Source organism: Neolamprologus multifasciatus, chromosome 13 (genome assembly GCF_963576455.1).
Source record: "Neolamprologus multifasciatus chromosome 13, fNeoMul1.2, whole genome shotgun sequence".
In the NCBI taxonomy this organism is placed as follows: Eukaryota; Metazoa; Chordata; class Actinopteri; order Cichliformes; family Cichlidae; genus Neolamprologus; species Neolamprologus multifasciatus.
The window spans coordinates 15,731,263-15,743,823 of record NC_140451.1 but is presented as its reverse complement, the minus strand read 5'-3'; the positions used below and the strand labels follow the sequence as shown (position 1 = coordinate 15,743,823).

Sequence of the window (12,561 nt, the reverse complement as noted above, 5' to 3'; positions counted from 1 at the left end):
TATATCTGTGTTGTCTGGTTTTAAAAATAACTAATACAATTACACCAATGCACTGCACTGACAGTTACTGTACAGAAGCAGAGGCCATAAACTAGAGTTGAAATGATAAATTCAGACACTGCCTTTTTCATCTTACTGAGCCTTTCCCCCATGAATATTCATAACTCTGCATATCTTGTGAATGTCAATATGACTCACTGGCAAAGCTGTGTCACTGAATATATCAGAATAGTTATGGGCGTACTTACCATGCACCGTCATCTAAATTACAAACAAACTGAGAAAAAAACAACAACCCAAAAAACAAAACATAAACGCGTGGCACTGAGAACAAATGCATGTGCGTTAAAAGGAAGATTAACAAGGTGACTGCCTCGAGGCAGGCACTGCATGTTTGAAGTGATTAACTTTTCACTCATCAAGTTGATTTTGAGGAACTTGAGTAATTTCAGTTTTGCTACATGTGGCAGGAAAAGATAACAGCTTCACCTGTGCTGTAGTGATCACTTCAAGGAAAGTCAACCAAATCGTGGCTTAGCGGCAGTAAGCCTCCCTCCACCAGCAGTGTCCTTTCTAGATTCTCATCAGTTCTCACACTGTAGAGAATAAATACTGTGGAGCTCATCATTGCACGTGGAGCGAGAGGGGGAAAAATATATAAATAAATAAATAAAACCCTGAAGACAATCACCTCATTCTTTTTTGTTGCTAGTACTGCTTTGAAACTGAACTAAATCAAAATAAAGATGAAGATATTTATCTACTGGCAATATTAATAGGTCGTTTAATTTACCAGAAATTCACTATCCACTCTATATTTAAATTCCCATTGATTTCATATATTTGAGAGGTTTGGGGAGCAGCTTTAGGTTTAAAGGAGCACTGTCTGAGTCTATTTCAAGCACCACCAAGGGCACTGCATGTGTTTAGATGGTGACCTAGTTAGATAAACTCGTGAGTTTCTGGGTCCCCTTACTTTAAAACTTATTTACCTTCATTATGCACGTATCGCATGTAAAAGAGGTGGTCGGGTTGGTTTTTTCTCCACCGCTGATTGGTGTTTACATTTAACCCCTTCCAAACTAACGCACGGGACGAGGGCTGGATCAGGTGCGGCAGGGAGGACTCCATTATGTTTGGCCCACAGTGATTTTCAGAGTGCCGCACCGAATTGGTTCAAGCTTGTCTGTGTTCAATAGGTGTGTTTTACAGTTCTGTGAACAGTTTCAAAGGGAGACAGACCTCATCTGTCACAGAGTGACAATCTGCCCAGTGTTCCGAATTCCTCCCCTCACATAGATGACTGAATCCAATACCAACAATATATATCACATTGTGTTCTGTGTCGATCATTTGAGTGTTAAAGGATATAGCCCGAAATAATGATTGGACTTGTTACTCTTTGAAATGACTGTTCTCAAATAAAAATAGAAAGGGTACTTCAGTGGCAAATGCGGAACTAGATTTCAGCAGGATTTATTTTTCCACCACAGCTGCACAAAGTATAACAAGCTCTAAATCAAACCAAATATATCATCGCCTGCTATGTTCCAAAGACTCTAAAAATCACATTTGGAGTGCCAGCTTAGTGGGAGTCTCCCCGCATTGGAAACTGGCAAAGCTTGTGTTTGGTAGGAAGGACACGAGAAGGATAGATTTGTAATTTGTCAGAAAACCAACCATCAGTACAAATTAATTGCTGTAATGGCTTATCATTTTAAATAATTTAATGTCACTTTTCAAAAGACATAACGTTAATGGAAGTAATAGCATAGTAATGGGAGCTATGACTCGATTGAGAAGTGCTAATTTAAGTTGATACACTGCCATATTTGAGTAGAACTGCCATTAAGATTCCATGCGTAATATCTGAGTCTGTGCATTGAGCTCTAAATATAAAATAATACAATAAAACTCACGATCATATCGAGTTGAGGTTCTTTTTATGAAAAGAGCCACAAGAAAAGTACGTAGAACCATCCTAAAAATAAATAAATATAAATTATACCATTAGGACCAAAAAGTCAGAAGATTAGAAACCAATTTGAACAGAACCAAAGAAGGAAACTCTAAATGTTTACAGCCTTTCAAGTTGTTCGTTTGACTTTCAAAAACAACTAAAGTGCATTTGGAGATTATTAGGATACTGCAGCATCCATCTTCGCAGAGCCCAGAGGAGTACTCAGATATTTTACTTTTATTTTAAAAAGCAATACTGCAGTGTCAAATTACTTCACTATAAGTAAAGCCTGGAGATAAGATCACATGTAAAAATAAGAAATGAATTAAATGTTCAGCAGCTCCTTCTACTGAGATAATACGTTTCTATATTGTATCACTTTATTATATAAACTCACCGGTCACTTTCTTAGCTATATCTGTTCAACTGCTTGTTAACACACATAACTAACCAACCAACCACATGGCAGCGTTCAGTGCGTTTAGGCATGTACATATGTATAGACGACCTGCTGAAATTCAGCTGACTGAGCATCAGAATAGGGAAGAAAGGCAATTTTAGTTAAGTCAAATGTGACATGATTATTGATGCCAGATGGGCTGGTATAAGTCAGAAACTGCTGATCTACTGGGATGTTTCTGCCCAATCATCTCTAGGATTTACAGACAATGGTCTGAATAAGAAAACACATCCAGTGAGGAATAGTTCTGTATGTGAAAATGACTTGTTGATGCCAGAGGTCAAAGAAAAATGAATAGAAAGATTGCTTCAAGCTGATACGAAGGTGACAGTAACTCAACCACGGTATGCAGAAAAACATGTCGGAATGCACCTCAACACCTCAAACCTTGAAACAGCAATAGACCACAATGGGTGCTACTCCTGACAGCAAAGAACAGGAAACTGAGGTTGTTATTCCCACTGGCATTGTCCAATTGGACAAGAGAAGATTGAAAAAATGTTGCATGGTTTGATAAGTCTCGATTTGGGCTGTGACATTCGGATGGTAGAGTCAGAATTTGCTGTAAACAACATGAAAAAATGTATCCATCCGGTCCTCAACGGTTCAGGCTGGTAGTTGTGTTGTAATGTAATTTTTTAAATGTCTCAGACTATCAGAGTATCGTTTCAGACAATGTCCATCCCTTTCCGATCATAAGTGTGCACATCTGGTATTTTGAAGATGATATTGAGTTCACTGTGCTCAAATGGCCTACCGACAGTCACCAGATCTCAATCCAACAAAGCATCTTTGGGATGTGGGAGATTCACATCAAGGATGAGTAGTTGATAAATCTGCAGCAACTGTGTTATGCTATAATGTGAATATAGAGCAAAATCTCTAAGGAAGGTTTCCAGCACTTTGTTGAAGCCATGAAGAATGAAGGCAATTCTGAAGGCAGTACCTAATGAAGTGGCTGGTGAGTGTATATGTTAAGAGGTTAAGACTGTTCTGCAGTTTCCACTCACTCGAGTCCGGGTCACATGACAAATGAGAGGGCTTGAGATATGATTAATGGGACAGGAAAGAAGAAAATGCAGCTTTTTTTCCTTTTAAATGAATAACAGAATTATACATTTCAGTTTTTAGACTTTCATGTTGTATCCTTAAGGATGAATTTACATGCAGCTATTTGAGGGAAGTATCAACAACTCCTACTATCTAAAACGCATCAGAAACCACTGGCTTGCTCCTTAGCGATGCATTTTTCATAAACTTACTGTGTCTTATGTTTATGTAAAATCTTTATCTGAAAAGTAGCTTGTAATTAGAGCTGTCATATAAATGTAGCAGACTGGAAAACACTTCTCTCTGACATGAGGAGGAGTATTATGAATTCTACATCTTCACTGACTCCTGCCGCTGCATGTCCTCACATGAATGCACAGAGCCGTCCATACCTGTGGACCCCTCAGCTGCTGGTGCCGGGAAGAGTGTCGGCATCGGCACTCTGGGTGTGGAGCCGCGAGTGATGTTCTCGACTGCAGTCGCCAAGGGAACAGGATCCATAACAGGAGGCAGGCAGCTGACCTTGTTGATGCCATCTACACAGGAAAATGCTTCTGGACACGGATTCAGCAGGCAATCATCATAGTTGTGCTCACAGTTTCTCCCCTGTGTATGTGGAGATGTGGAGATACTAAGTGGAATGTAATGTTTACAGCTTAAATAATAAAAGACATTGCTATTATGTAATAAAAACAAGACCGTTTAAACTAAAAACAAATGCTAGTAATAAACCAACAAAGTCAGGTTATTTTATAGGATTCAAGTTGCCCATACAGTGTAGCAGTTACAAAATACATAAAGTGGTACATTTTTAAAAAAGCATTTACTTTTCCTGCATTAAAAATGCAGAGAAAAATGATTAGAGCATAAACAATAAAGAAATCTAAGTGGTAAAAGGATTCAAGAGCTGAAGGTGGTATGGTAACTTTTTAATGGGGGAAAAAAAAAGAGAAACACCACAACGTATAGAAAGGATAAGGTGGAGAGGCTCACCACAAATCCAGGACGACAGAAACAGGTGTAGCCATAGCCTGGATCATTCTGAATGCATATCCCCTGGTTGCAGGGCTGTGGAAGGCACTCATTAATGTCATCCTCACAGTGAAGGCCTGTCCAACCTGCCAAGAACAAAAGCCCACAGAGTGCCGTGGTGAGCCCAGGCTCTCCCACTTCCACCCTCTGAAGTGAATATCAATCAGATTCTCTTACATTGATTTGCTTCTTTTTGGGTTCACACACATACATAGACAAGAAAAGGCTTTCACTAAAGAGTAAGATGCCACATACATTTTAATGAGCCAAGGCAGTATCGTCTTTTTATCACTGTCTTTTTCAGTACTGTATGACTACAAATTTCTCCCTGGAGAAAAAGGAGATGACTTTTGAACGGCTTTGAGGTACAGAAACTATGTAGGCAGTAGGGTAACCTTAAGTGGCAGTTTGTGCAGTCTCTTTTAATCAAATATGTGCATTTTAGAAGTATTAAGGTGGTTTTCATGTAGTAAACTGGACTCTAGCACCTATCAGAAAAAAAGGATTTTAGTTTTTAGTTCACTTTAAAACATGATGTCTTATTTAAGGCTGTAGTTTAGTAATCTTGCTCATGAGCTACAAAGGTTCCCTGCAAACGGTCTTACTAAAAGGAAAAAATCTGCTTTGGTTGCCTCATTTAAAAGAAAAAAAAAGATTTGAGAAATTCACAGGATATCTGAGTGACTCACCTGGCCTGCAGTGGCAGATGTAGCTATTAATAAGATCTTGGCAAACTGCTCCGTTGTGGCAGGGAGCTGAGCAACATTCGTTAACATCCACTTCACAGAAATCCCCCGTGAAACCTGGTGGACAGCTAAGAAAACATCATACTTTAAAACCTGTGAGGCTGTCTCACAGTGCTGTCACTTCCTGCTTGTGGGTTTGACACGCTGTATCCTAGAACTGCTTTTGTTATTACTTATCAAAAAAAAGGATTGCAACTTTTTTCTGTTCGCAAGTTGTGGATCCTTTTTTCAAAATTTTACAGTTTAGAACAGAAAAATACAACTTTGTGCATTTCAGTGAAACAGAAATAAACCAAACTACTATTGTACTGATCATAGTAATAACCAAAGCCCTATATAGAATGAATCATCCCATTTCCAGCATATTAGACGGCCCATTATGCTGGAAATGAGCATAATAGGGCTGCTTTAAGAAGCACACACCTGGCTGCCAAAGATGCTGTTTATAGTTAGATGAAATCAACCCGGACTTTCCACAAGTACTCATTAATTTCTTATATAAACCCAGAAGCTCACTGTGACAGAGGAGACCCTTTGCCAGCACCGAGATGTTGATTAATAACAATTTATTCCACAATAATAAAAGGGAAACAGTAAAAAAGAATGACAATATTTCGTGCTAGAAGTCTGCAACACACTCACATCCTGATACAGCTGGTTTTGGCTAAGTGGGTCTGTTTAGGGAGTTTTAGCAAATCTAATGTTTGTCAGCATTTGGTGGCCCCCGAGCAGTCGGGGGGCCCAAAAACAGATGAGTGAGATTTCTGCTCACAAGCTGCTCATATAACTGAATTACAGGGGCAAAACAGGAAGAAAAAAGATCCACGATGTACCCCTTGATCTGGATCTCCACCAAAATGTAATAGGTTGTTCATTTGGTCCTCAAAATTGCCCAACTTAATAATCTACTTTTGCTTCACTGCACCACTCCTAAAACTCCACCATAACCACTGTGTGTAATGGCTGAACATCATAGTATTTGTTTAGATTCATTGATCTGATATGTCAGTCTCTGGTGATTGGTTAGGGGGAAAAATAATCCCCTCTCCCGTGGAAATAAGTTAGAGTGAATGTCAGTTGTGAGGAAGTGTAAGAAGTGGACAGACTTGTATGATGTCAGGCAAGTAATCCCGCTACAAAAACATAACCTTGGTCGAGGTAAGCTTGGTTTCTAAAGAATTCCAAAACACTCGCTACAGTGCATAACATCCACAGATACTCAAAGTGAAAATATGAAGGTGTGGTAGTTGTTTGACTTGGCAAATTACACAGGATAAGCTACACCTCAAGCAAAGACGGGTAACGTTCAATTCTGCGGCTGTCATCTCTACTTGCTTTAAGATTTGTACAAGAGCAGTCCTTTTCCAGACGAACAATGAGCTAGATCATGCATCAAAGCTACCCCAGGCCAAGGAAGCCCAAGGTCTGCTGACTCGCATGGATTCCCAATTCACAGTCGCCACACCTCAAACCCACTCAACATCTCTGGGAAAATGTTATGCATCCATTGAAAACTGTTTCAGTGGATGCTAACAAATGTATGTTGTGTTTACGAGGCTCTAACTCCTGTTTTGATAATGTCACTTCTGTTACAAACTGCTGTCTATAAAGCCGAGTCCATGTAATCATGTAACAGTAGAAAATGGGCAAAGGGTTTAATGCGTGACCTCTTGGCTGACCATCATTACAGAGAGAATGGAGTGGTTTTGAAGCCCATTTCCTGAGCAGGTGAACAAGTGATGCTTACCACTTTGCACATAGCATCCAAATATAACAACCCTCTTTAATAGAGGTACTTTGGACAAAAATATATTGCATGACTGATTTAATATTTAAGCCCATCATTCAGTGTATTAGCCTAATAAAGCCCTTTGTATTCAAGTGGAAACCCCCAACCCTAGATAAAAACAAAATATGCTTGGAAATGTACTAACAACTGTAGCAAATCCACATGCTAACTTTGGAAGTGACAATTATACAACTGAAAGTCGCAGATAGAGTTACTTTTGTGGCTGATTTTATTGCATATTTGCAGGCGTTTCCATTTCAGAGGAACACCTTTTGTTTCTAATACTTTTGTGATATAGTAAGTTTTAATTCATTTTAAATGCCGTGGGGAGGTGTTCTCAGAAATATACCTGTGGATGGCTCAAAGCTGTGAATGTGGTGGTAAAACATTGGAGCTTTAAGCTCTAAATCTTATGACTTTCCAAAACATTGACTGTGGAAGACTCAAATTAACTTCACTTGCTCAGGTGGGCAAATTAGCATTAGTACGCAACAGCAAAACTGCTTAGATTGGAGTGTAACGCTCTGCAGGTGAAATTAGCGGATCAAAAAAACCCAAGCCTAATAAGGTAAGAAGTCATCTGCAAACCAAAATCTTACTATGTAGGCAAATTTTTCATGTTTCTCTTCTGAAGCAGTCTGACAATTCAGATCAATGAGGGGCAGCCGCAATAGAATCATTTTATTTTTTATGTCCATCCCTGTCAATTATCCACTGCTTCTGACACCATTGCCTCTTGACACTCCAAAGAAATTTACACTCCTAATGACGAGCACCACAGTCAAATCAGACACAAAACAAGACACTCTTATTGCCGGCATTAAATTTAGTGCAGTTTGCAGTAAACTGCATGCCATAAACTTTAATGAATCATGTTTTTGTGATTCATTTAAATACTTTCCTTCCAAATTGTTGTGGAGCTCTTACAAATATTGTCACTGCATCTGTTTAGTAAATCCCAACATGCGCTTTTTAACACCAAAAGAAGGCCTTGGCTGGAAGAGACAATTATTAAATCTGGTTCTTGAAATGTTATTTTAAACAGACAGCTCTGCACTGCATAAGCCTGCGGGTATTGAAATGCAAAATACTTTCATGTGGTAATTGTTTAAGGTGGTGAAATGCACAGGATAAGCTACACCTTGAGCAAAGAGAGGTACCAGTCCTTTTCGCAGATGCCTTTCCTACCAGTTTAAGGTCAGATGGCGATGCATCAGAGTTTCTTATTTCTTTGACTTTAGTATTTACCTGCAGCTTCACACAACATTCAGGAAAAAAGACAGAACGCTGCACACATTTACACGTTTATGTCATTAACACGTGGATTTGGCTAGGAATAATATTTCATGTTATTCTGCACACCCACAGGTCAGCTGTACAGTTCTATACAGCAGACGTGTTCGTAATAAAGCAGCCTGGCTCTGCATAACTAGAAGTGGGTGTATAGACAAACTTTGCCCTTAGTGTGCACATTTATCTGTGAATGCACGATATGCATTGCCTCCTTGCAACATATATGCAAATAAACCTTAAATGAAGGGAGCGTCGTAAAAACTGCTGCGGCGAGGCATTTTGCAGTTCAGCACCTCAATATAACGCTCAGAAAGTGCGGCAACATATGTGGAGTTGTGGTTGTCATTGTCACATAAATCATGACACCGAGCATATAGCAGCACATCAGCGAAAGGTTAGACAACGTAATTAACTGTGAGGCATTCAGGGAGCGGCTGTGTCAAATCGGCACACTCTTACTACATACACCTTGTATTCAGATACACTTCATCACTCCAGGGATGACATGCCTGCAATTAAAAAGTAATGATTCATTTTCTACCGCTGCACTGTGAGGCAGAACAGATGTAATGCAGCGCTATTATTCTGAGACAAGATACTTTTAATTTTTTTTATTTTCTCACAGATCAGCAAAATCTTGATGCTGATGTTTAGAGTCAGAAATGTAATTTAATATTTTGAGATATTTAACCTCTGTTGCTGAAGCTGCCCACTGTCCATGAGCGGTTCAATAAGCTCCATTCCCTTAAGCTTTCTGGCTTCGATGGTGCGCTAGTTAGCCAGAGACACTAATGATTGAAGGTAACATTAGAGTATGTAAACACACAGTCCAATACTCCTTTCAGTAGCGCCACACACAAATCATCAGAGAAATTCAAAGCTTGCCAGCGCTGTCACGCTTTGATATGGTTGTATAGCTATAATAAGGTCAAGTGCAATTCACTCGAGGGGGTTAGCAAATGGTCGATTAAAATCTGGGTACGGTGGTTTTAGATGTCAGTTTAAAAGCAATGCATGTGAAACATTCAGTTGGGTAAAGCTGCTGCACATTCAACTTTCAATAACTCCATCCAAGGACGACCTTTCAACGTCCTTTTCTCAAACACTTCAAAATAAATAAATAAATAGTGACCAAGCTCACCTGCATGTAAAGTTTGATCCTTCACCATCACTGCAGGTGGCTCCGTTAAAACACAATGAGACATTAAAAGTAGCGTCTTCGCAGACATCTATATCCTCCTCGCAAGTTTTCCCAGTGTAGCCGACCTGACAGAAGCACGCATATTTATCGATGAGATCGACGCACGAGCCTCCATTCAGACAGGGACTGCTGGCACATTCCTGTCAATGAGAAAATACCAAAGATTCACATGAACGAGAGACTGTGGCAGGAAGAGCTTTTTAAAAAGATGCAACCATAAAATACACGTTTGTCGATGTAAAGCTCATAAGGGGTGATTAAATAATGAGAAAAAAAAAACCTTTTGATTAAGATTGAATTGTTAGTAGTTAAAATGCAGATGATCAGATTATTGATTCAGCAGAGACCTTGGTAGCAACTCAATGTTTTATCGCTACGGTCCGGCACAAAGCTGTGGTTTAGATCAATTAGGCATTAGACTAAGCAATTCCTTTTTATCGGGTATTTGCACAATGCTCACATGATCGCGGTAGTTCAATTCACTTATCTTGTAGGAATGTCATTAAAGTTAAAGATACCAAAGGCCACACCACCTCAGAGCTTACAAAATTCTCCTGACGTGTCGCTACAACGCACAGCTGCTTTATTAATTACACTCAACTCACATCGACGTTCGTTTCACATCTGCTGCCGGTCCATCCAGATTCACAAAGACAGGTGTATGAATATATTCCATCGTCACAGCTGAGAGAGCCACAACAGACGGGGTCAGAATTGATTCATCAAAATTACACTAGCGTGCAAAGTGAACTAAAAAGCATTTATTTGTGGAAGTCTTTTGCAGTATAGTCCATACAGAACCCTTAGAGATGGATGTAATCTTTCTAATGAATTAGTAATTCACCTTCAAAAGAATTAATGACTATAATTTAGACACCACTGAGACAACCTGTAAGTGCATTACATTAGCTCTTTACAACATGCGGCATATGTCTCCACTCACTGCGTTGGCAAGGGGCGTAATTAAAAATAATTCCATGCTACTGCTGCACAATTTGCTGTGTTTCTGTTTTAAATGATGGAGAGAAAATATGTACCTCCCATGAAGGCAAGGCGTTGACATGCATTCATCAATGTTGGCCTCACAGCGGAGCCCTGTGAAGCCACTCGCACACAAGCAGTTGTATCGATTAGGCGCATCAATACATTTTCCACTATTCTGGCATGGGTTTGAAACACACTCATCGACGTCAACTTCACAACGTGGCCCTAAGAAATTAAATATATGTTAGTCAGAATTGTTTTATTAGAAAAACTTATTTTTTAGTTCTTGGGTACTCCAAAAGTTAGACACACACACACACACACACACACACACACACACACACACACACACACACACACACACACACACACTATGCATCTTTTTTAAAATTGGAAAAGTAAGTTTGATTTTGTCAAGTATGGTTTGAATTTTTTTCTAACCTTGTAAACATTCAAATATTGTACTACTTGTTTTGTCCTAGAAGTTTCATTGAACAGGTAATGAATAGTGTCCTGCCGTTCACAGCGTTCACGTTTGGTAGTATTTGTCTTATAATATCTACTGTCCTGTCAGCCAGGTTTTGAAAAAATGATTTTTAATCTCAATGAGACATTTACTTGAATAAACAGGGGATACAATAAAAAAAGTGGACTTTAATTTACTTGAAACAACACAATGTGCATGTTCTAAAACACAGTTATCAACATGTTTATCACAATGAGGAAATACTCATGTAATATATCAAATCCTCTGCTGTTTGCCATGTGCTTCTATGGCAGAGAGAGAGTTTATCTATGATATATACAAAAACTTGTCATGACTGTTTGTCATTTCAAACTAAAAACCGCCATCTTTATACTTTAATGGCAACCGCTGCATTATATTGTCTTTTCAAGCTATGCATCCCTTACTGACTATGGTTACCACAACGGACATATAATTTTAACCTGTCACACTAAACCTGTTTTATTATTTCCAGATACATCATATAGTATAATTCAATTCAATTCAATTTTATTTATATAGCGCCAAATCACAACAAATGTCGCCTCAAGGCGCTTCATAGATACAGAGAAAAGCCCAACAATCATATGACCCCCTATGAGCAAGCACTTTGGCGACAGTGGGAAGGAAAAACTCCCTTTTAACAGGAAGAAACCTCCGGCAGAACCAGGCTCAGGGAGGGGCGGCCATCTGCTGCGACCGGTTGGGGTGAGAGAAGGAAGACAGGATAAAAGACATGCTGTGGAAGAGAGACAGAGATTAATAACAGATACGATTCAATACAGAGAGGTCTGTTAATACATAGTGAGTGAGAAAGGTGACTGGAAAGGAAAAACTCAATGCATCATGGGAATCCCCCGGCAGCCTACATCTATTGCAGCATAACTAAGGGAGGATTCAGGGTCACCTGGTCCAGCCCTAACTATATGCTTTAGCAAAAAGGAAAGTTTTAAGCCTAATCTTAAAAGTAGAGACAGTGTCTGTCTCCCGAATCCAAACTGGAAGCTGGTTCCACAGAAGAGGGGCCTGAAAACTAAAGGCTCTCCCTCCCATTCTACTTTTAAATACTCTAGGAACAACAAGTAGGCCTGCAGAGCGAGAGCGAAGTGCTCTAATAGGGTGATATGGTACTACAAGGTCATTAAGATAAGATGGGGCCTGATTATTTAAGACCTTGTATGTGAGGAGCAGGATTTTGAATTCAATTCTGGATTTAACAGGAAGCCAATGAAGGGAAGCCAAAACAGGAGAAATATGCTCTCTCTTTCTAGTCCCTGTCAGTACTCTTGCTGCAGCATTTTGGATTAACTGAAGGCTTTTCAGTGAGTTTTTCGGACACCCTGATAATAATGAATTGCAGTAGTCCAGCCTGGAAGTAATAAATGCATGAGTATAGATGACATACATGCAAAAACTCTCCTCACCTTTGTTTTTTGATGAGCATTTACAAGAATAATGGCCGAACACTTCATGTCAAAGTATGAAATACTTGTGGTAATTATGATCTGTCAAGACATATTGCCTTAAGCATTAGTTGGCCG

At 39.4% G+C, this 12,561-nt stretch overlaps 1 protein-coding gene across 4 annotated transcripts in view; it reads right to left on the bottom strand.

The window, feature by feature from the left end:
- Nucleotides 1–12,561, bottom strand: part of eys (EGF-like photoreceptor maintenance factor) — a 166,654-nt gene that overhangs the window by 75,095 nt on the left and 78,998 nt on the right. For all 4 annotated transcript variants that reach the window (XM_085183233.1, XM_085183230.1, XM_085183231.1 and 1 more), the window contains 6 exons: nucleotides 10,569–10,740; nucleotides 10,137–10,215; nucleotides 9,472–9,671; nucleotides 5,192–5,316; nucleotides 4,464–4,588; nucleotides 3,863–4,076 (listed from right to left, as the gene is read on the bottom strand). In XM_085183233.1, coding sequence (XP_085039359.1) covers nucleotides 3,863–4,076; nucleotides 4,464–4,588; nucleotides 5,192–5,316; nucleotides 9,472–9,671; nucleotides 10,137–10,215; nucleotides 10,569–10,740 — 915 coding nt within the window. The remainder of the gene's footprint in view (nucleotides 1–3,862; nucleotides 4,077–4,463; nucleotides 4,589–5,191; nucleotides 5,317–9,471; nucleotides 9,672–10,136; nucleotides 10,216–10,568; nucleotides 10,741–12,561) is intronic.